At 42.6% G+C, this 23,971-nt stretch overlaps 1 protein-coding gene across 9 annotated transcripts in view; it reads right to left on the bottom strand.

Annotated features, from left to right (window-relative positions):
- Positions 1–23,971, bottom strand: part of CLEC16A (C-type lectin domain containing 16A) — a 195,471-nt gene that overhangs the window by 106,752 nt on the left and 64,748 nt on the right. For 8 of the 9 annotated variants that reach the window (XM_019494697.2, XM_019494702.2, XM_019494703.2 and 5 more), the window contains 5 exons: positions 22,403–22,532; positions 12,382–12,482; positions 5,767–5,889; positions 1,936–2,045; positions 1,398–1,442 (listed from right to left, as the gene is read on the bottom strand). In XM_019494697.2, the coding sequence (XP_019350242.1) occupies positions 1,398–1,442; positions 1,936–2,045; positions 5,767–5,889; positions 12,382–12,482; positions 22,403–22,532 (509 nt within the window). The remainder of the gene's footprint in view (positions 1–1,397; positions 1,443–1,935; positions 2,046–5,766; positions 5,890–12,381; positions 12,483–22,402; positions 22,533–23,971) is intronic. The other variant, XM_019494698.2, reaches the window with a different exon arrangement.

Raw genomic sequence — 23,971 nt, 5'->3', positions numbered from 1 at the left:
GAGACTAACAACATACAGGAGATCCTGCAAGTCATTACAGAAGTACTACCAAACTCTATCTGAAGAAGATCCTTCAAACCCAGTGCGAAGATAGACGTGCCAACATTAGTGTCCTCTTGCAAGCAAATACCACAAGTATTGAGGCAAGGATCATCCAATATCAACTTTGCTGGGCTGGCCATGTCATCTGGATGTCCAACTCCAGACTCTCAAGGCATGTTTTATTCTCTCAGCTCAGTCAGGATGTATGCTCAAGAGGAGGGCAGAGAAAGCACTTCAAGAGTGTACTCAAGGCCAACTTGAAAAAATGCAACACAGACATTAACTCACGGGAGGCTACTGCTCAGGACTGCCCCAAATGGAGGAAGGGTCTGCTGAAAGGATCTCAGTACTTTGAAACTGTATGACAACACAAGGAGGTGAAAGAGCTGGAGTGGAATAAACAGTGCGTCATGAACCAAATCAAGAATATGGAAGCACCCACCCTGTATAGAAAAGTGTGCCCGACTTGCAGCAGAATCTGTTGATCCTGTATTGGCATTGTCAGGCATCTTCAGACCCACATATAAGACAACCATGGAAGACAACCAATCAATCTCAACCGCAAGGGACTGCTGAAGATGACAACCTTTGCACACTCCTATAGTAATGCAAGCATAGCAAGTCTGTTGTAATGTTAATTACATGCAATGTTAATTGAACAAAACAGGGGTAAAATTAATGATACAGCTCACTAGCATGGCCTCAGGAGCATGCAGAGGTAACAGTTTCATCATGACAGCCGATGTGTGGCTTGGAGTAGGAACTCCTCCTTCCCTATTAAAGTGGTTAAAAGCTATGCCTGTGTACATCCTTAAATGGAGAAAGAAGAAATATTTGAGACGCTAAGGGGGAAAATGAATGCTGAGCAAATAGTGCCACAAATAACCTTGTGTCTGATTAATTCTGAAAGTCTGATAAGTGAGGTTTTATGTTTCAGATGTGGGTCAATGAAACAGGAGATAAATGCAAACCCTATATGATACAGACACGTACTTTGATGTCTCACCTGAATTTTAGCCTATAATCCAAGTCCAAACTTCTGAACCATTTCCAAGAAACACCTGCCAGTGTAATAATTCCTTCTGTATCACAAATATGGAGTTCCTCCCTCACCTCAAAACTCATGCAGTCTGGTGGCTCAATATGGACAAAACTCTTTAACCCCCAGTATTAAATAGTATCTTTCTTTACATGTTTTATATAAGCACAGAAAACAAAATATATATTTTTACTTACATATGCCCACACACAGGAAGGGAGAAAAGAAAGGAGGGAGAAGGATATTCTACACCACATTGGAAGATGGGATATTTATAGCAAGACTATTATTTTTATCCTTATTCATAAATATGTACCTTATAGAAACGCCGAAGGAGATGAACGCTTTCTTCTCTGGCCCCCTAAGAGAAGTGCATAAACATGGAACATCAGTTATGTTCCAATTAAATAATCAATTTACTGTCAATCAACCTAAAACATTCAAAAGAAAGCTTGTCCAGTAAATAGGTTTTAACACCACAGCCCACAACCTGCAGTTACAAAATCCTTTTTATCTGAGCAATCTTAATTTCATACCAATTTATCACTTGGGTTTAAAGACTACTTAGATGCATACACTTTGGGCCCATGGAGTGCACAAAATAAAGCAACAGCAGAACAGAGAATTTCAGGTTCTAACTTCTAATTCTTCAATTTAATTATACAAGTCTACCTAAAGGAAACTGGTTTAGTAGTTAAACTTAACAGAACAACTATTTACAGTTTTATCTCATGTCCAGGTGTTATGATAACCACCCTTAAGTATTGGTCTTGTAAGCATCAAACACTGAGAACTCTTCCTTAAGAAAGACAACCTAGTAACCATTTACCAGTCCAAGTATACAATATACCTACCTCAAGGCAAGCAAGATGAACATCTTTTATAATACTGCCACTTTTAGATAATACCAGCTGCTTAAGTAACAGACAGCCAAGTTCTAATGTTGCCAAACGGATTTTTCCATCTAAAGAAAGAAAAATTATGAATTCCAACGTACAAGCTATTTATTCATTATCAAAAACTTTTCATGGGTTGCCTCCTTTCCCCCCACCCCTCGAACTGCCACATACCATATTAAACTGCACTCACCAGTGCCGAACAGTACCATACCATGTTTTCTTAATAAGCACATAGACACCAAAATTATAATCTTGCAAAGCAACCTATATCAAAGATAATTTTTGTCTTTGGTGAAACCCACTCCACTAGAAGTAATCTGTTAAGGAAAACTGTCCTCTAGAGTGTAATGCTACTAAAAGCCAAGTGTTTTGACTTGGAGCTAAGCCAGACTGCATCAAGTGATAGAAGTTTAAGAAGTCTGGAGAAGGGAGCCAGATGACTCCATTCCCTAGTTCTATTGTATGGCAGTAGCCTTTGGGACCCCAGTCACAGACCATGACCCCAGGGCTGTCTGGAAGGGGGTGGCAAATCAGGACGACCGCCCCGGGCCCCAAGCTTTGAGGGGCCCCATGGAGCCGGACAGAGTGGCCATGGTAACTCTGAGCCACTGCCTTCACATCCGGCCACTTGCTAACCCTCCTCCCCCGTCACCAATCGTGGTGGCAGATTCTTCACATCCAGGGAACGCAAGATGCAAGTGGGGTCAGGGCCCCGCACGAGCTGATTTGCCCTGGGCCCCACACCCTGCTCAAGTCAGCTCTGCATGACCCCCCCATGCTAGAGGCTGCACAAATACGTAACAGACTTCCTTTACCTTGAGGAACTTATATACAGATGTATAAGAATGTGTGTGGATCCAGGCATATTGGATGAACAAGCAAAGACAACACTGGTCAGTGCAACAGTTTGCAATGTGGGCATACCAGCTGACCAACTGTTGGCAACATTTTTCTAGAATTTTAAGGAGAAATTGGAAGTAGGATAAGGAGTTTATGGTGTGTTCTTCCCATGAATGAGGATAACAGAGCAGAAGACAGGAGTGCTGGCTTGAAAAACTGATGAGTAAAAGCAGTACAGGTTGGCATCAATGCCTGAGCAGCTGTGAGTACTGATATCCAAATAACTTATGGAAAACAGGTAGGAGGAGGATAGCCTGTGAACGGCCTTAAAAGCAAGGCAACTGATGTTTGACATGATGGAAAGGCAACAGTGACAAGGGTAATGTCATGAGCTTGGAAAAATATTAATTAGAAATGCTGTTGCAAGACTAAGGGAGTCAAAACTACAATCTACAAATGCAAGATAAGGATTGGATAAGTCCACATGTTAGAACGAGGACCTCGTGTAATAAAGGTTTTGCTGAACAAAACGTATAAGATTCACACGCAGCCTCTATAGGGAGAGCAGGGTCAAAGCAAACCCTCAGGCTGTGCATGACTCAGGGAAGATAGTGATTTTGTCCAGAATTGAGATTGTTTTTGGATTTTTTGGAAGCAATTGCTCAGTAGCTCTGCTGTGACCACGCTGATCTAAAAGTAACAGCTTGCATTCATGAGCAGATGTCAGAAGAACCAAGACTTTAGTCTGTACAGAAAGAAATGGTTTTAGAACAGAGGTAAACCCGAGTCATGAACATAGACTCGTATTTATGTGGTTAGTTATGATTAACTATAGGAAAGTAGATCTGGAAGGGACCTTGCAAAGTCCAGCCCCCTGATCAAGGCAAAAGCATCCCCAACTAACTTATTCCAGGCCAAGTGTCTGTCCTACCTACTCCTGAAAATTTCCTAGAATGGAGATTTCACAACCTCACTAGGTAGCCTGTTCCAATGCTTGATCACCCTCATGGTAAGAAGGCTCTTCCAAACCTCCAACCTAACAATTTCCTCCGCTTCATCTTGAGGCCATTGCTCCTAGTCTGGTACCTTACAGCAACAGAGAAAAAGCTATCTCCTGCCTCTCTATACCCACCCTTCAGATATTTGAAAACTTATAAAATCTCCCCTTCTATCTTCTCTTCCCCAGACTAAGTAACCCTAGTACTTTCAGTCTTTCCCCATACATCATGCTCTCCAGATCTCTAATCATTTTCTTGTTCTCTGCTAGACTCTTTCCAATCTGTCCACAGGCTTCTTGAAGTGTGGGAGCCAAACCTAGACAGTACTCCAGCTGAGATCTCACCAGTGCCAAACAGAACAGCAGAATCACTTCCCTTGATTTGCAAGTTGTATGCCTGTTAATACAACCCAGAATGCTAATGGCCTTTTCTTGCAAGAAGAGCACACTATTGGCTCATATTCAGCTTATGGTCTACTATAACCCCTAGGTCTTTTCTCTGAAGTACTGAGTTCAGAGGCACATCTTCAATTACACAAAAGTTGTAGAGGGAGAAAGAATAGACCAAAAAAGATAAAACTAACTGAACCCTTCCCCACCATTCTCCAGGGCATCTGGAGGTGTCTTGGCAGGGGAAGGGGAAAATAAAATAGGGATGAAGCAATTCAAAATCCCTAAAGCAACATTACTGGACAAACTGTATTATATCATAAGCTCGAGAGAGTCCAGAGAAGGGCCACCCGTATGATCAGAGACTTGCATGGTAAGCCATATGAGAAGAGGCTGAGGGATTTTGGACTCTCCAGCCTAAAGAAAAGAAGGCTGAGAGGAGACCTGATTGTGGCTTACTGCTATATCAGAGGCGTATATCAGGGGCTCGGTGAACAACTGTTCACCAGGGCGCCCTGGGGGAAAACTAGAAACAACGGCCACAAACTCCTGGAAGATAGTTTCAGGCTAAACATTAGGAAAAACTTCTTTACAACTAGGGTGTCCAGATTATGGAACAAGCTGCCCTCAGAAGTGGTACAATCATCTAGCCTACAGGTCTTCAAGAGAAGACTGGATGGTCACCTGGCTGGGGTCATCTGACCCCAGATGTCTTTCCTGCTCATGCAGGGGTCTGGACCCAATGATCCTTCAGGGTCCCTTACAGCCCTATGATTCTATGACAGAATAGAAATACTTTTTATTTAAACAGAGGGGAAATAAAATATATCCCTTCCTTCTGCAAGCATATGCATTCTCAGAACATGTGGTTTGGCACAGCTTAAGGCCTTGGACAGATGTACTATTTGAAGTGCACTCTGAATTCAAAGCACTCCAAATTGGAGTGAAATTTGGAGCTGCAAGAAATCAAGGAAAGCAAGCATTGTCCTCACAGACGCTCGCTTAAACACACAATTTTGAACCTAAAAGAAAATTTTTAAAAAGATTGAAAATTTGCAGCCAAACAAATGAAGGTCAATTTCCTAGGAATGGGCACAAGGTTGTAAAAATTTGTATGCGGAGTTAAGAGTTAATGAATACTTTGAGGAGACTATTGAGGCAGATTGAAATATTTCAGCACACTGATTTGCAAAATTAGATCCTACAGTCAATTACAAATGGAAACTCCCTCTCTGGTCATTGCTTGCTGAATGATTTGCTTAGCAGCACAGTAGTATGACAGACCTTCCTGCTCCATCTTGAACACAGCATTAATTACTCAATAAAAATGCAGCAACTCCAATGGAAGACAACCATTTGTCTTGCACAGGCAAGATGTCCATGTTATTCAAGTAGTATGTGGTAGCTGGAAACTGTGGTAGCTAGAAACTGTGTAGCATCAAGTTCCTTCCCCAGAAGGATAAAGGACCTGATGGCACTTAGTACCCTTAACATTAAGGCTATCTTTTCATAGTTTATAGCTACACAAAAGTCAGTTGAAGTGATCAAAAACCCTCTACCTGGTTGAGCAGCATAATTCATTATCCTGATGAGCCTTTCTGCAAGCACATGGTTGTACGAGTTTCTCTCTTCAGCATGCTCTGTTGGAAGCTGAATTCTCTCCAGTTTCATTGGGTCAATTCCTTTTGGGGGAAGTAAGAAAAGCTGGTTATGACAAAGCATTATGAAATTGGAACAGTCATCTTGAAGAGGCAGAACAACACAACTGCTAGTATCACTGTTACTTCTGAATGCCTAGAGCTTAAGACATGGAAGCAACAAGAGACTGGACAAGGTATACCCTCCTTACAGGCTGGGATTTTAGAAAGATCTTAAGGAATCTCGAAATCCATTGGAATATATTTGAATACCTAAATACCCTGGATTCCTCTAAAAATTCCAGACTCAAAACCTATTTGTATACAAACTGAAAATAATTTTTATCCCATAATTTTAAAGGTGTAAAACTTGAAAACTGAACTTAAAGCACAATAAAACATTGAAGATGCCACTTACTACCAGCTGATAAGTGTAGTAGTCATAAACGAAGTCTAACTTAAGAAGACTTGTAGAAAGAGGCAATTAGTTGTGTCAGTCTTCAGTTCAGCAGAAACTATAAAGTAGCATCCTGCCCTGCCTTCTGCTCAAGAACAATAAGAATGGGGGGTTTTTTTGGTTAGGTGATAAATTGCTTTAATCCTATCAACCATCTATTTCACATTTTGGAGTTCTGATCAAAAGGCCTTCAAATCAGGTTGCCTGTACCCCTGGAAACTCACTGGCTTTTGCATCAGCATATACCAAGAAATTAAGAACATGTCTTTTCAAGCTATTCCTGTAAAATGGCAAGGTTATTTCTCAGAACCGGCTGGTTCTCAGAGCAGTCTTGGTACAGTAGACCCTTCATAATAATAAAAAAATGCTTAGGGCTGCTGAAGTGTTCATGGTTCTTATTTTGAGCAATCTTAATAAATACTGCTCCTAAAGACAAAAATGATGTACTCCACTTATTGAATTTCTAGTGTTCAAGTGAGTTGCTAAACATTTAAGATCATTTGCAATGCTGTATGCTTTACTACTTTTCTCCTTAATTTACAAGTTTTTGAAAGGCACATTTTTCAGTCTCACTTCATACCCAGACCAGACAAAAAACACTTGTAGTAAAATGTACGTATTTAATTTGTGGCAGCAACAGGATAAGTTGTGCTTGGCACTGTGTAAAGCACAGATGTTTTAGAACAGCTTTGGATATTACTTTTGCAAACACAATGCCCACCATAACTGGCTGGTGAAATTCTGTCTTTGCCAGACACTTTGAATACTGAAGCGAGATTAAGGCATACAAAACTGTTCACAAGGAGCAAATCAATGTCTATTCATTTTGAAGTACTAGACTTGGGCGAGCAATTATTTTGGGCAGAGGGCCTAAGTTTTGGCAAGCCATTGAGGGCTGCATGACAGGCAGCCCAGGGCAGATAAATATTAATTTTCTATATTTTTTAGGGACCCTGCAGGCTGGATGGAATGGCCTGGTGGGCCGCATTTTGCCCACCCCTGTACTACACCATACTACAAAAAAGAAAAAAAAAAGAGAGAGAAAAAAGGCGTATTTGAGAACCATTTTTTTAAAGTGTTCTGTAAATACCAGAATGGCAGTACAGGATGTTTTGAGGCGCATTCACTAGCAGAATAGTCTAGTTCCCATACCACTGCTGATGACAACAAACGTCTGCTATGCAGAAGTTAGGTACTTTCTTCAGCAGTGATCTTCAATCATGGTGAGACAGCACCCTAGCATGCCTTGAAATCTTTTCAAGGGTGCTGCAGGTACCACTCAGTGTTTGCATTATTTAGGTGTACAAACATGATTTACAAAATAAATTCAGAGATTTCAAATAAAAATTATCATTTTAAGAACATTTTGAACTGTCGTGGGATTCCCCTGAACCAGCAATATGGTGTAATAGGATCCCAAGCAAAATGCAACAATTGCACTTCCTACCATGTAGCTATGGCATGGCAAAAAGAAAAATTGTTGTGATCCCACATCAGATTCTATCACATCTTCTCCTGAATGTCTGACAAAGCCTAACTTCAACTTGAAATTCTTCCTACACTTTTGCATTATCACTTTGTCCCAACACTGCTAGCTAGCAAAAACCATAAGTGATGCTCCTGTAAACAAAGCTTTCCTAGACACTTCTGCAGAAGTAACCATTTGATATTATCCCCCTACCTCCAAGCCACAAAAGTCAAATCCCTCCAACCCGTACAACTCCCAAATGGAACATGCACCCTATTTGCACTGACAATCAAGATCATGGCATTCAGCAGTGGGTATTCCATCCTTTTTGACTACAACTCAAATCTGGCATTTACAAAATTAACGGACACAAAGGAAGAAATCACAGGAGTTTGTTAGCTTGCCCTTTTTCAAACCCAGAAAACTTGTAAAGTCTACTAGATAGTCCATGTTGCATAAAAGGGGAGCATAATACTAAACAGTAACACTGCAACATGAAAACTTACCCCAAACTGTTATCATAATTCGAAAAAGCAAAGATGTATAGATGCACTGTTAACAAGGAAAGCAGCTAAAGCAGGCATGAGAAAGCGATGTTAGTTGACATGCTTCACTCAGAGTTAAATTGCTTCATTTAGAGCAACTTAGATCAACACCTGAGGTTGCATCTACAGGGTAGGTGTCAAGAAGTTTCATGACTTCTGAGCAGTGATATAACACTCACAGAAGTGAGTCCCAGGTGACATACATATGGTACCACAACCCAGACTAGTTCAGTATGGGTTCACGACCCAAACTAGAAGCCACCAGAACAGATCAAGCAAAAGAAATACTAAAATCAGCCTTAGTGAAGGCTTAAAGGATTTAAGTCCCCCAAAATCAATTTCGAGTCTTTTTTCAGAAGGTAAGCGTAGAATCCACTCAAAAACATTCTAGCTATTTTATTTATTTATTTTTTAACAAATAAACAACAAAACCTTGTCAATGTAATAACTACTAGAGATCAGCATGAATGATAACACACTGATATCACTGCTTTTGAAATCTGTCAGCCAGGCTGGAATTTCTAAAATACCTGTTCATCTGTTCTAGTAGAAAGAATTTTTGTTACTTGAAATATATTTTCTATGTTTATCTTCAAACTAGCTTCATATGTTCTTCCAAAGCTGACTGTATCTGATCTCCCTTATTGCAATAAAAAAATTTTGAAAAAAAATTTATTTTCCAAAAGCCTTGGCAGTCTAATTTTAATAAATGCCCTTCAAAAATGAATGGCAAATGTAGAAAGCTAAAGCTTCAAGACTGCAAACTTCACTAAGCCATGAAGTGGGGCATATTCAGAACAAATAAGGCTTTCAAGTCTTTTTTATTAATGGATCCCAGGTATTAATGCACAAGCTATCTAATATACAATAAGTTTGTGTTATCAACCATTTTTCCAGCAGCAGTTCTGGAGCCACTCAGCAAGTAAGCCTTTAACCACTTTAACATAATTTTCTAACCAGTTTTCAGCTGGTTAAATTTTCTCTGTTGAACTGTCTTAAACCCTCAAAAAGTGTATTACAGAACTTTACACATGTTGGTGTCACGAAAAGAGATCTCCCTGCCCCTTCAGGGGGGAAGGGGAAAGCTCTTCCTCAGGACTTCGCCAAATAGAAACCTTATTAGAATAGAAGCCTCCCCCCTCCTGAGAAGACCCCCTGCAGCCAGCCCCAATGCAGCTTCACAAGGGGCAAACCTCTGGCTTCAAGACCCTGGCTCTTCTCAGTTCTTGCCTTCCATGGTGATCTGCAGCACCCCCACCTCTGGGGGCTCCTTTTCTGCTCAGCTTCTGGGCAGGAGAGAGGGTATTTTCTTCTTTTAAAAAAAGGTTTATCAGAGCGCTAGTGTCCCAAAACAGCCAATCTTTATTGTGCCATTCCAGTTGCCTCTGTCTGCCCTGGAACCATCTCTGTCCCGTTCCCGTAGAGTTTTACTCATTTCTCCTCGGGATCAATCAGCCACACTAACAACAAAACAGTTACAAAGCTATAGTCTTAACTTTGGGGCAACACTCACCCAATATAATGAAACGTTATGTTCTGAGGAACAGGAATGCTAATGGTTAAAATGACAATTAAATTTATACTGCTTACCATTTAGTGACTGCCAGCAGAAATAGCCCTGGCCCCTTAAGTCTTCACCATGCTCCTGGCCCTGCGCCAGGGCCACTGGCAGGGAGCCACGGATGCAGCCAAGACACTAGGGGCACTGCCCAGCTGCAGAGCCACATCTTCCCCTTGCCCCCACAGGCAGAGGCTGGGGCTGCAAATGGAGCCAGAGCTGCAGATCTTTCCTGTGCATGGATCCTGCCACCACTGGGAAGGAGGGAGAAATGTGCCAGGCCCCCCACAGGCATCAAGCAGTCTTCCCACTGCAGCAGTGAGACTCTTGGCCGCACGGTGGGTCTGCCCGGCCCCCCTGCAGTAGCAGGGCCAGGTCAAGGCAATGGGCTACTTGCGTCTCCTGCCAGCTGCTGGGCCCTCCCCAGATCACCCGGGGGGGGGGGGGGGGGGGCGCAACCAGTCCCACTGGGACATCTTCCACTGGACACACTGCATCCTTCCCGCCCATGGTGCTGGGGCCACTCAGGGCCTGGACCAGTCCTGAAGCAGGACTGAGCACATGGCTGGCTCAGCCAAAGAGGAAAGATGCAGCATGCCTGGCAAAGGCTGTCCCACTGGGATCAGATTCTCCCTTCCCCCAGGGCAAACTGGGAAGGGCCCAGCCCTGCAGCATGAAGAAGCCTTCCATGTCCAGATCACAGTGGTACAAGCACAGTGGGAGGTGCAGGGAATCTGTCACTCTGCCTGGGCCCTGCCACTTCAGGGGGGCCCTGCAGATCCCCTGCATGGCTGGAAGTCTCGCTGCTGCAGTGGAAAAACCCCGCCTGATTCCTGTGGGGAGCCCAGCACTTCCCTCCCTCCTTCCCTCCGTGGTGCCAGTGAGATCTGGCCACAGGAGAGGTCCACAGCTCCGGTTCCATCTGCAGCCCCAGCTCATGGGGGCAAGGGGAAGCCATGGCTCTGCAGCTAGGCAGTGCTGCCTAGTGGCTCAGCTGCGCCTGCCACCCGCTGCCTATGGCTCCTCACCAGTGGCCTGGTGCCCACACAGTGCCAGGAGCAGAGTTAAAACATAAGTATCTGAGGCCATTCCTGCTGGAGGTCACTAAACTAGGCATGAGCTACCAGTTAACCACTTAACTGATATAAATCAGAAGAGGTTAAATGGATATTTTCTATATCCCTATTGGGGAACCAGACTGCAGATGACAGTGAAGAGCCTATATAGATGGCTTTCTTAGGGATCTAGTTATAAGAATTATCCACAGTAAAGCCTGCCCACACAGAGCCCCACAAAGTGCACTCCACTGGAACTGCAGACTAGAATCCAACTCACTTAACTATGACAAAGGAAGTTAATATAAAAATATATTTAAATATTAGCCTTCACCCTCACTTTCCAGGACTGCTCTGTTGATTCACTTTTCTTTTTCTTCTCTGAACCTTTAAAAAAAGGTGTTAAGAAAAATGCCTCCACATACTACATCAATACCCTTATGTTGAGGCACTATCATCTTAAATCCTTCTGTTCAAAATTTATTTCCAGTAATAAATTAAGTATATTTCAGGAGCAGGAAACTGAAATTCAATAAAAGTCCACTTGTTTAAGCTGAATTTTTTATTTAGCATTTTTTGAGAGATGCAAGTAAAATGTTCTACTGGAAACATGAAAATTCATTTAGATGAGCAAGTTTATTATAATTATCATATTTCAATATTTCTATCAAAACCTTTACATACATAGACGTTCAGCTTTATGTGGTACAAACAATGTTTGCAGCATTTTATCTAACATGACCTACTGAAGTCCAAAGTAAATTCTGTGCATGCAAGGGACAGGATATTTAATCCCAGTGAAATAATCTACACAAACGCCATACAGTTCAAACAACTATGGCACAACATACGTAGTGGCTGTTGAACACTGACAAAATTGGGTATCATTAACAAAAATGATTTGACAGCTTGTTTTGGTAGTGCTGAAGCAATGTTACAGCTGTGATGGGCTAGGAAATATGCGAGAAGCAAAAATTTTTGTGAGCAATAGACAAAAATCCTTGTCTCTTGATAGTTTGTAGCAATGAGCATAGTATTCTTCCAAAATGAACAGCTTGATTCTCCCTTGGCTTGCATATAATACAGTTATATAAACCCAAACAAATGTAAAAATACCACCAAGTTGGAGTCTCACCACTCCGTATTTAGATGATCCTCACATATTTATTGTACTGAATGGAATTGGTTTAGTACTATTTAGAGCACTAAATTCAATTGACTTAATCCAAGTAAAAATGAAGCATTCAGTTGCAGTTCTAGGAAACTTACTAAAGAAAAATGGCACAATCTACACACAGCATTCTTTGAAAAATAAGAGGGGTTTATTTCTTGTGGCTTAAAGTACCTAGAAAAAAATCCTACCACAATCTTACCAAACTAAAGCCACTGAGTCAAGTATCATTTCATTTTCTTTTCTGGAGGAAAGATATGAGTATACAAAATAAATCTCTTACCTTTATTGTGAGACATTGCATAGAGGAGACAAAGTACAAAGAGGGCATAGTAGTCATCTTCAGTACAGTCCAGTGCATTATATACCATGTCAAGAAAAGGCCTGTAAAAGACAGCAATTTTAGAATGATGGTTATAATGCTGGAAGAACTAAGTTACTGTAATATAGCCTGTATCATTACCTACAAATACAACAGGAAAGGGAAAGAAGGGTGGTCAGTCTTACCTGCCCCAGGGGCTTCTTCCCTCCCACCATGCCCAAGAACTACAGGCTCGTTGCCAGCAGCAGATAGCACCTCCAGGCAGACAGAAGGGGAGCTGCAAGGGGCCCAATCCTTCTTGTGTCAGTTCAGCCCCAGTCTCTTCCCCATTGTCCACCCCAAGGCACTTATGACAAGCAAAATACCTTTGTGGCACACTCTAGCATACATGCCAGGGGTTGCTGACGCCTGTTACAATACATGTTTGATTTTTAGTACAGGATTTGGTTTTTTATCTATGATTTGTTAAAATTACATCTTCTGACAGATTTTGTGCATGGCCCTCTACAACTCGCCAAAACACATTAAGTGGTCCGCCAGCTGAAATAACTATCCAACCCTATTTTTAAGGCCTGCTTAGCAGCCTTATCCTAGTATCACTGTTAAAATGGACCCATTTCATATACAGGTCAGTCGCATCTTACATAGGAGTAAGGTGCTAAAGGCAGCGCGTACGGCGAAAATCGCATAAGGTGAAAATCGGCAACTATAAGCGGGGTGGGAGGAGGGGCGGGGCTTGAGTTTGCACGCGGCCCTGTGCTTAGAGCTCTGTGGCCGGTGGCAACAGCGCAGCGTGGGGTGGTGGTGGGGATGGCTGCGTGCCGCCCAGCGGCCAGCCACACAGCTCCGGGTATGGCCGGGTATGGCGACAGGACAGCAGGAGGTTTTGGAGGCAGTGGCTGTCACCACCATAATGGGCCTCCAGGTAAGCGTCAGCACCGTGTGCAAGCTCAAGCCCCGCCCCCCCACCCCATGTATTAGTTGAATTCGTGCAAGTTAAACACGTGTATGATGCGATTGACCTGTAGTAACTTCTCATGTCATGTTTTTCATCTATATCAATATCAAAACTCAATTTAGTTTCAAATACACGTTTAAAAAGGTGGAAATTTAGAGTTAGAGACAACATTTCAGAGAAGGCTACTAGGTTAGTGTTTCCCAACCAGTGTGCTGTGGCACAAAAGTGTGCCGTCAGAAATGAACAGGTGTGCCACAGAATTTTGCCATGGCAATGAGCTACAATAGGTATGAGAATGGGGAATGCCTTAACAGGTGTGCTGCAGAAAAAAATTATTTATGTAAGTGTGCCTTGGGCTGGAAAATGTTGGGAAACACTGGGCTAGGTCAGCAGTAAGACAGACTTCTGCCTTGTTTTATTCATAGATTGTAAGGCTGGAAGGGATCTCAGAAGATCATTGGATCCAGCCCCCTGCACTAAGCAGGAAAGACAACTAGGGATCAGGTGACCCCAGCAAAGTGACCATCCAGTCTCCTCCTGAAGATTTCCAGGGTAAGCGGTTGCACCACCTCTGGAGGGAGCTTATTCCACAGTTTGGACACCCTGACTATGAAGAAGTTTTTTGTAATGTTGAACCTGAATTGATCTTCCAGGAATTTGTGGCTATTACTCCTTGTTTTCCCCTTGGGTGCCCTGGTGAACAGTTGCTCACCGAGCCCTTGATGTACTCCCCTAATGTAGCGGTAAGCTGCTACCAGGTCCCCTCTCAGCCTTCTTTTCCTCAGGCTAAAGAGTCCCAGATCCCTCATCCTTTCCCTCATCCCTCAGACTTTCATATGGCTTGCCTTTTAAGACTCTGATCATATGGGTGGATCTTCTTTGGACTCTCTCAAGCTTGTCCACCTCCTCAAAGTGTGGTGCCCAGAACTTGATGCAGTACTCCAGCTGCCATCTCACCAGTGCTGAGTAGAATGGTAGAATCACTTCCTTGGTTTTGCTGGAGATGCATTGATTGATGCATGCCAGAGTATTATTTGCTCTACTGGCTACAACATCGCACTGCCAGCTCATATTCCTACTGTGGTCTACTATTACCCCCAGGTCCCTTTCATTCATAGTGCTAGTCACTTTGATGCCACCATCCCAAGGTGCAGCACTTTACATTTCTCAACGCTGAACTTCATCAGATTCTGATCTGCCCAACTTGCTAGCCTGTCTAGGTCCACCTGTATCTGTAGCCTATCTTCAAGCGTGACCACGCTCCTCCAGAACTTGGTGTTGTTCACGAACTTGGCCAGTGAGCTCTTCACCCTCACATCCAAATCATTAAAGACACTGAAAAGTACTGGACCGAGCACCAACCCCTGCGGGACACCGCTGCCCACTTCTCACCAGGATGACACAGATCTGTTCACTACAATTCTCTGGGTTCTATCCTGCAGCCAGTTTCTCACCCACCTGACTGTCTCAGTGGGTGAGAAATCCACAATCCTCCAATTTTCTCGTAAGGACACTGTGGGATACTGAATCAAAGGCCTTTTGTAAGTCAAGGTACACAATGTCAACCTGCTCTCGTGTCCAGGTGGCAAGTTACCTGGTCATAGAAGAAGATGAGGTTGGCAAGGTAACACCTGCCCGTGACATGGCTGTCATTATGAATCTTACCTTCTGCAACCTTTTTGATGAAGTTTTCTAGGATTTTTCCTAGGATGTAAGTTAGGCCAATTGGCTTCTAGTTACCCAGGTCCTCCCTCCTGCCCTTCTTGTGGATGGGCACATTGGCTCTCTTCCAGTCCTCATGGACTTCTCCAGAGTACCACGAGTTGTGGAAGAGTTTCGCCAGCGGTTCTGCAATGAATTCGGCCAGCTCCTTCAGCACTCTAGGATGAAGATCATCCAGTCCCGCAAATGTAATCGTGAAATCCTTTAGCAGCTATACAGCTAAAGTCAGATGAAGGCAATACTGCACCCATCCCCACACAAGACACACACAGGAATATGACACATAACAGAAGCTGTTACCAAGCAAACGAGCTTCACCACACTCTTCCAGCACTTAACACTAGCTAACTAATATAACTACCTGCACAGCACAGCCAAACGTTAAGTATTATCCCTTGTGTAATCATCTTTAACACATCTCTGCAAGCCATTCAGACAAACAAATTCACCAATTACACTTCCCTAAACCCTTAACCTTCAGACATTCCCATGGGGTAATTTCCTACCCCAGATGCATATTTTGGGCAGTAACTTAAAGTTAATCAATTCTAATTTTTTTTTTTAGGACACTGTCACTGGCACTGCAGTGTACAATATCCCCAAAGAACAGGATGAAAAACTGCCCAGGGTAACATGTAACCCCAGGTATGAATGTGTTTTTCCATATAACAATTTACCCAAAGCCCATGATAATGCATTGGGGTAACTTGTTACACCAATGCAATTTCTGTATAAATGACAGGCCTGTTTGGCCACTTTGGGTCAATGCATCTGAAGGTCATCATTCATTCACACCTTATTCATGTCCACTTCAGGTATCTATGGTAACTAATGGATGACCATCCTCCACTCTGCTTTTGCAGAAAATGTGGCAATCCCTTTTGCTAACTGCTTTATTTGCAGGCTGCAAGGTCATCAAAACACCCTGCTCTTTGCCACAAAAAAACACCCTTTGTCACACCCAAATCCACCTCTGCTCTTTTTTGCCCTGCCTTTGCTAGAAGTAAAGACAAGGAGCCCCCTTCAACAGTAAGGGCTTGACACCCCCCATGCCCATTTTACCTGCTCTCAATAAGTCCCTGTATGTGTGGTTTACAAACAGCATCCACCCACATTTGGTTTGCCTGCAAAGGGTAGACATTGATCTCTGGCTTCTGTGCCCAGGAGGACAGGGCAGGGCAGAATTGCTTCCATCACAGCATAGGTGGACAGCCTTCTTTGATCGTTACTTATATGCATTCAGCAGTAATCACTTTTTTCTTTTTTTCTGCAGTCCAGGATGAGAAGGCAGCACATACTCAGTGCTGAAGCCTGTCTTGCACAGGTAACCGGGGATGACAGCAACACATCCACTGATGAAATCTTATCCCAAGGCAGTAAGAATGCTGACTTTATTCCAGATACAGGAGATTGTTCAGAGCAAGGAGACCATGCGCCTATGGTAGCTTCATTCAGATCAGATAAGGAGGAGTTAGTGCCACAAGCAGAAGTGATACCAACACTTCCAGTGGGAAAGGGAAGAGGACCAGCCTGGGGCCACTGACTGTGGCAGACCGAGGAGAGCTACAGCAGGATGTGGAGCAGTGCCACAGTCATCACCCGCAGAAAACACTGCAGATAATGAAACCTTTACAGGAAGGAATGGCAGCGTGGGAAAAAAATTCCACAGCTAATACATCATCAGAGAACAGCCAAGGACATAGTCCATGAAAGTGCTGGGCCAACAAGGGGAAGTAATAAAGACAGTGGTGGAAACATTCCACCTGTTACTCACAAGATATCCTGACTTATAAACAGAGGCAGAAAGAAGATTCAGGGAGTGGAATGATAGCCATCCTGAAAATAGAAAGGAGTGTGAAAAGCTGAATGAAACAGAGCTGAAAGCCTACATTGGCCTCCTGCTGCTGAGTGGTCTATACCACGGTGGTCACAAGGCACTGGAGGAGTTGTGAGAGCAATGCACCAGATGTCCTTGCTTCCATGCCATCACGAGTTTAAAATGATTCCGTCAAATTAACAGCTACCTGAGATTTGACAACAAACTGACAAATGAGGAAAGGAGAGCTGTAGACAAGCTTGCTGCCTTCAGAGATATTTGGACACAATTTGTGAAGCAGCTCAGGAAATGGTATATTCCAGCAATACACCTGATGGTTGATGAGCAGCTCACTGTGTTAAGGGGTCACTGTGTCCCTTCGGACAGTACAGGCCCAGCAAGGCTGCCAAATGTGGCTTGAAAATTCACTGGTGCTGTGATGCAGCAACATCATTCCCCCTGTGTGGAGACATCTACCTGGGCAAGCAACCAGAAACTACATGCCAAGGTAATCTTGGTCCCCAGGTCATTGAAAAATTGGTCATCCCTGGTACAAGACGGGAAGGAATATTGCGGGTGACAATTTCTTCACAAGTACTGACCTGGCAGAAAGACTGTTACAGCGGGACTTGACCTATATGGGTACGATTCAGAAAAACAAAGCCGATATCCCAAACGAAATGCAAGCAAATCGAAGGAGGGAAACTCTTTCATCCATTTTTGCTTTTGATGGGGAACTCGCCCTAGTTTCCTATGTTCCAAAGTCCAAAGTTGTTCTGTTGCTATCAAGCACGCACCATAACCTGTCAGTGGGTGCAGAGCAAAGAGAGCCAGACATCATCCATGACTATAATAAAAACAAGGATGGGGTGGATAACCTTGACCATATGACCACCTGCGATGGAAAAATCAACAGGTGGCCAATGACTATTTTTCAATATGCTGAATGTGGCTGCCATTACCAGCCTCTTCATTTGGCTAGACCACAATACAAACTGGAAGCAAAGATCACGTTTAAGAAGACAGCACTTTTTCTTGCAGGAGCTTGGAGAACAGCTGAACAATGGACAAATAAAATGAAGAATGATGGATACACGCAATCTGTCTGTGTCTGTCAAGTCTGGTATGACTGCCCCAAATTACAAATTGCCACAACACACTCAAGTAGAACCTTCTGCAAGCTTGAGTGGACATTGTACTTTTTGTCCAAGGACAGATGACCACAAAACCCAGAAACAATGCGAAGATCGTAAGTGATTTGCTTGTGTGCACCACAGTACATCACTGCTGCTTTGTGAGGAATGCAATATTTAGTTAAAACAGTTAGGAAATGTTTTTGGAAGTAATTGTTAGTTTGAAAACAGTGTGAACTGCAGACTTAGCAAATTGTTCATTCACATTTTGAAGCTCTAAAAAAAGTTTTAGAGTTTTAGTCAAATAATATTTTGGATTCAAATCATTATAAATACTCTTTTAAAAAATCTGCATGTTTAATAAATAATTTTTGGTACATTTATACTGTTGTCACTGGTTCCACTTTGTTCATGCGGGTAGGGTAACAAGTTACCCCATGAGAACAACAATGCTGAATTATGGGTAACAACTTACCCCATGAGAACAACAGTGGTTTTATGAGAATGGATGAGGGTCATACAGGTTTTTGCAATTTGCTATATTCCATTCAAAATGAGAAAATTACCTGTGTCTACCCTGTGACAACAGAAGTGCCAGAGGAATTTGGTGCTACATTAAAGCAAGTGGACTGGCCTGGAATATATGGAGCATCTTCTGCCACAGGCACCAAACACACCATTTTCTGTAATTAACTAATACAACAAGAAATGGTGAAAAGTGCTGTGCATACCTAAATCAAGTTACTGAAATCAGTTTTCCATACTACTTTCTTACTCCAGATTACAAGAGAAACAAATCCAGTTGTATCAAGAAAAGTCTTAAAAATATCTAAAAAATATATTAAAATAGAAGCTTTGAATTGTAAACATGAACACCTTTCACCAAGTTTCTCAAAGCACTTTTTAGTACCATATTAAACAAGATAACAGATGGTCAATAAAAGATCATAATTTGGAAGAGAACTCAAACATCTCAGGTTCCATAATTAACAAAACTACTAGACAATAACAGGGCCATAGTTATATTAATACACTAGAGCCAGAGCTCATTTGACCAAATCCCTCTATCATATGATCTTTGATTTTGCTTGAAGACAAATTTGCAGGTTTTGATGGCTTCAGCAATTACTAGTTGCTAAACCAGCCGATAAGCATGGGTCAGAACAGCCATTGTGCCTATTCAAATTTATGCTGGAAGCCAAACAAGACAAAAGAGGGGCAAAAAGATGGCTTAAAAGCTTTTCTTCTCTGTCCATCTACGCATCTGACAGCCTGGGAGGAACCAAGAACCTGGCCCATGTATGGGAATGAATCTTGAGGATAGACAGACATGCATTTGAAGGACCCCAAATTACAGAGAACTTCAAAACAGCAGTGAAGGCATACAGTAATGGTCTCCCAAAGATAGCTGAGTGCACATAAGACTGCTTGTTGGCTTTCTGCCCCACTCCCCTCCTCCGTGGGAGTGAGTACACAAGAAACACTGAAAGCTGCACATTTCAAGTGCTAAAAAATAAAGAAGCGCTTCAAAGCTGTTGCTCTTTTTTCATGGGTCACTTCTGAAGCACTTTAGCTATAAGCATCTGCATTTCAAAGGTACTTGGAGCCCTTCAAATAGCACATCTGTCCATGACCTTTATGATCAAAATAGCTCTTCCCCATCTATCCATCTTTGTCTACTGTACAATAAAAGTTCAAAATAATTCAATGCTTGTCATTTTGCTACTTAATATGAAGCAGGTATTGTGTTATCAAATCTGTTTCTCTGCTACACAATATTTGTTCCCATGAACAACAATCAATATGTGGTCTGTTTCACAGATCAGACAGGATTTGTAAATGTATGGAAACATTATGCGGGTTCCAATTAGATTCAAGCTGATTTGTCTTAGTATTATATCAATGGATCTCATAAAAACAAGTTTATATATGAAAAATTTGATAGATCTAGTGTTTTCTAAAGCTGAATGTACTTTGGGAGTAATTAAAAAGTCAAATTTGCCAATAGCTACTGCACCATTACAATAACTTTATATATTCTTATTTTCCACCATTGTGTTGGACCTGCTAGTAGATCTAATCCTTGATGGTGGCAGTGATCAATTAGGGGATAATCAAAATATGAAAAAAACTTTTAAAAAACGTTGAGGACACAGCAGTATTTATGTAAGTTTTACACTGTGGCTGGATTAAATTACTAACTGTCATCAAAGACACAGCTAAGATTTTAATGGTTTATTTACCTAGTAACTGAACAGTTTGTATTATCCAAAGATTTTATGTAGTATTTTAGTTTGCTGAGTCTAGGGATATTTCTGGCTAATGTGGTAGGATCTATTCCTGCTATAGGACATTAGGTTTTTCTGCACTGGTGACCTTTTTCATCCTTAGATCGCTATTTCCTTTTAACTGTCTTGAAATGCAGATATGCGCCAAAGCATTAGAATAATCAAACATCTAGAGATTCTTTATTTTGAAGACTTAAAAAACAGGATAATGTTCCAGTCCATCACCTAGGCAGTTCTAGAGTGTGCGCCTGGAGCTATTTTTGATCAATTTCATGTCAAAAGTGAGAAACTAGAAATGCCTTGACCTGGACAGGCTCAGCAAGTGGGCAGACGAGAATCTGATGGTGTTCAACGCTGATAAACGCAAGGTTCTCCACCTTGGGAAAAAAAACCTGCAGCATCCTTATAGGCTCGGCAGTGCTATGCTGGCTAGCACTATGGAAGAAAGAGACTTGGGGGTCATCACTGACCACAAGATGAACATGAGCCTGCAATGCGATGCTGCGGCTAGTAAAGCGACCAAAACGCTGGCTTGCATCCATAGATGCTTCTCAAGCAAATCCCGGGACGTCATTCTCCCCCTGTACTTGGCCTTAGTGAGGCGCAGCTGGAGTACTGCGTCCAGTTTTGGGCTCCACAATTCAAAAAGGATGTGGAGAAGCTTGAGAGAGTCCAGAGAAGAGCCACGCGCATGATCAGAGGTCAGGGAAGCAGACCCTACAATGACAGGCTGAGAGCCCTGGGGCTCTTTAGCCTGAAAAAGCGCAGGCTCAGGGGCGATCTGATGGCCACCTACAAGTTTATCAGGGGTGACCACCAGTATCTGGGGGAACGTTTGTTCACCAGAGCGCCCCAAGGGATGACGAGGTCGAATGGTCACAAACTACTTCAAGATCATTTCAGGCTGGACACAAGGAAGAATTTCTTTACTGTCCAAGCTGCCAAGGTCTGGAACAACCTGCCACCGGAGGTGGTTCAAGCGCCTTCATTGAACACCTTCAAGATGAAACTGGATGCTTATCTTGCTGGGATCCTATGACCCCAGCTGACTTCCTGCCCTTTGGGCAGGGGGCTGGACTCGATGATCTTCCGAGGTCCCTTCTAGCCCTAATGTCTATGAAATCTATTACCTGCTTATTTTTGCATCTCCATAATGTTAATGCAGAACCTAAATGCTCTCTCTGGCCTCCAGTGAGATAATAAAGTCCTTGGAGCTGGATGTTTTGTGGGTAAGTTTCTTTATGTGCAGTCAAACTTCAGTTTTCACTAATTTCTCACCCAAATGTTTTACTATGCTAAAAGTCAACTCCAGAATGTATTAGCTTTACAGAGAAAAATTTGCAACACAAAACATAAAGACCAAGCATTTGTGCCATTATTTGAAATAAGATTTCATACTCTCATCTGCTGAGTTTCCACAGAACAGGTGAGATGCTTTCCCCAAGTTCTACTCTATAAGCGTTTGCCATTGGAAACCCATAAAATCTGTACTCTTAGCTGACTTCCATCCTTTGAACTTTAACTGTAAGCACTCCCACTGCGAAGCCAATAGACGTTCACTGCAATACAGCAGCACTATTTATTAGTACCTTGAGTTACAGCCACATTGTGGCACTACAAAAGGTATGGGTGTCTACTTCTATTGCTTTGTGCCACCATGAAAATCTATGGGGGCACAAGGTCAGCGAACCCCAGAGATTGCTAGAGGTGCATCTCTGGAAGTCGGGAAACACTGTTCCGCAAGATCAAGAGATGGGATACAGGGTGATGTGCATTTCACCAAATAAAGGAGATTGGCTGAGCAGGAACATACCCCTGGCACAGCTAATCCACTTCATTTGCCAAAGTCTGTTTTTACCCTAAAGGAAGGAACACACGTTAGTCTGGGAAATGAATACATCGGCCCCTTAACACACATTTTCTTCTTGTTCACACACAAAAGTAGAAATAATCATAATCCAAGAATGTTTTTGATGAGCCATGTTGGAAAAATCCAAAACTGGACAGAAAAAAGAACTAAAGAGAAACAAAATAGGAACTTGGCCAAGTATTAGAGTTTTCATACCTGTTCCAATTGGTCATTTCACTTCCAGAGGCAGCTGCACTTTTTTCTTCATCTGTCGTGTTCTGCTCTGTCACAGCAGAAATAGACAATTCAGACATCTTGCATCTCTCCATGATTACCATTTCTATTTCTTAACAAGAGTGAAAAAAAGAAAAAGAAAAAGAAAAGTTTAGATGAAGACTGAGTTTCAGTTTGTGACTGACAAAAACATGCATCAGAAGCAAGGAATAGACTACTCATCTATCAGATCTGTGAGGAGCTAGAGGTATTCTAGTTTTCCTGCTACAGCCACAAAAATATCAAAAAACTGCCTGATGTTAGAATAATTTAGCCATCAAAAGAAAAATCCACTTATAAGTTCATAAATAGTATCTTCGGTCTAGTACATAAAAGCCATTACAAAATTATTTTAAAAAGCTTGGATATTATCATTTTAAAACTCAGCTTTGCCAAATATGTTCTCTAAGAGTAACCAAGGTAACTGAAATTAAAACCGTTCACTCTATGCCCAAACCATAAGAAAAACGCTGATATATAATGCCTCACTTGGGAAGAAATGAGGAGGAAGGGAAACAATATGAAGAATTATACAATGCAAGAATGCTACAACAATGCAAAGAAACCAGGTTTAAGAATTAATGTTAAAATCACAGGAAAGTAGGGCAGGAAGGAACCTCACAAGGTCATCTAGTCCAGCCCTCTGCACAAGGCAAGATCATCCCCGTGGATTCAACTATTCCATCCAAGTGTCTATCCCACCTGCTCTTGAAAATTTCCAGGAAGGGAGTTTCCACAACCTCGCTAGGTTCCAATACTTGAACGCTGAGCTAGTGAAAAGGTTCTTCCTAACCTCCAATTTAAATTCTCCCTGCTGTAGCTTGAGCCCATGGCCACAGAGGAAAGCTCATTTCCACTTTCTCTATAATCACCCTTCAGATATTTAAAGACTGTTAACAAATCCCCCCTTAGTCTTCTCTTCTCCAGATTAAAGAACCCTAGCTGTTTCAGGCTTCCCTCGTAAGTTATGCTTCCCAGCTCTCTAGTAAATTCTGTTGCTCTCTGCTAGACTCTTTCCAATCTGTCTGCGTGTATGGCTCAGTGTAGGGACCAAAACTGGACAAAGTACACCAGGTCCAGTATCACCAGTGTCAAACAGAGCAGAAAAATCACTTCCCTGGACCTGCAAAAAACTCTAGTTAATACAACCCAGTATGCTATTGGTGTGTGTGTATGTACACAATAGGAGCCAACTGTTGGCTCATACTCATCTTACGTTTTATTGCAGGGGTGCTCAATCTGTGGCCTGCAAGGCTCCCCATGGGTTGAGAAATTTGTCAGAGATGGAGCAGTGGCCACCCTCCCAGCCTGCTGCCAAATTTCCACGCCCCCTTTGCCAACACAGCCAGGTCATGCCCTCTTCTTTCCACACTGCCAGGTTGGGGCCAGGCCATGCTTCCTTCCCCCTGCCCAGTTGAATTGGGGCCAGGCCATACCCCCTTCCTCCACATGGGGCTGAACTGGGCCAGGCTGCCACCAGTTCCCCTGTATGTAGCCAGATGGGGCCTTGTC

Source organism: Alligator mississippiensis, chromosome 13 (assembly GCF_030867095.1).
Source record: "Alligator mississippiensis isolate rAllMis1 chromosome 13, rAllMis1, whole genome shotgun sequence".
NCBI classification, from domain to species: domain Eukaryota; kingdom Metazoa; phylum Chordata; order Crocodylia; family Alligatoridae; genus Alligator; species Alligator mississippiensis.
The sequence above is the reverse complement of the archived record's forward strand: the minus strand, read 5'-3'. Positions and strand labels throughout refer to the sequence as shown.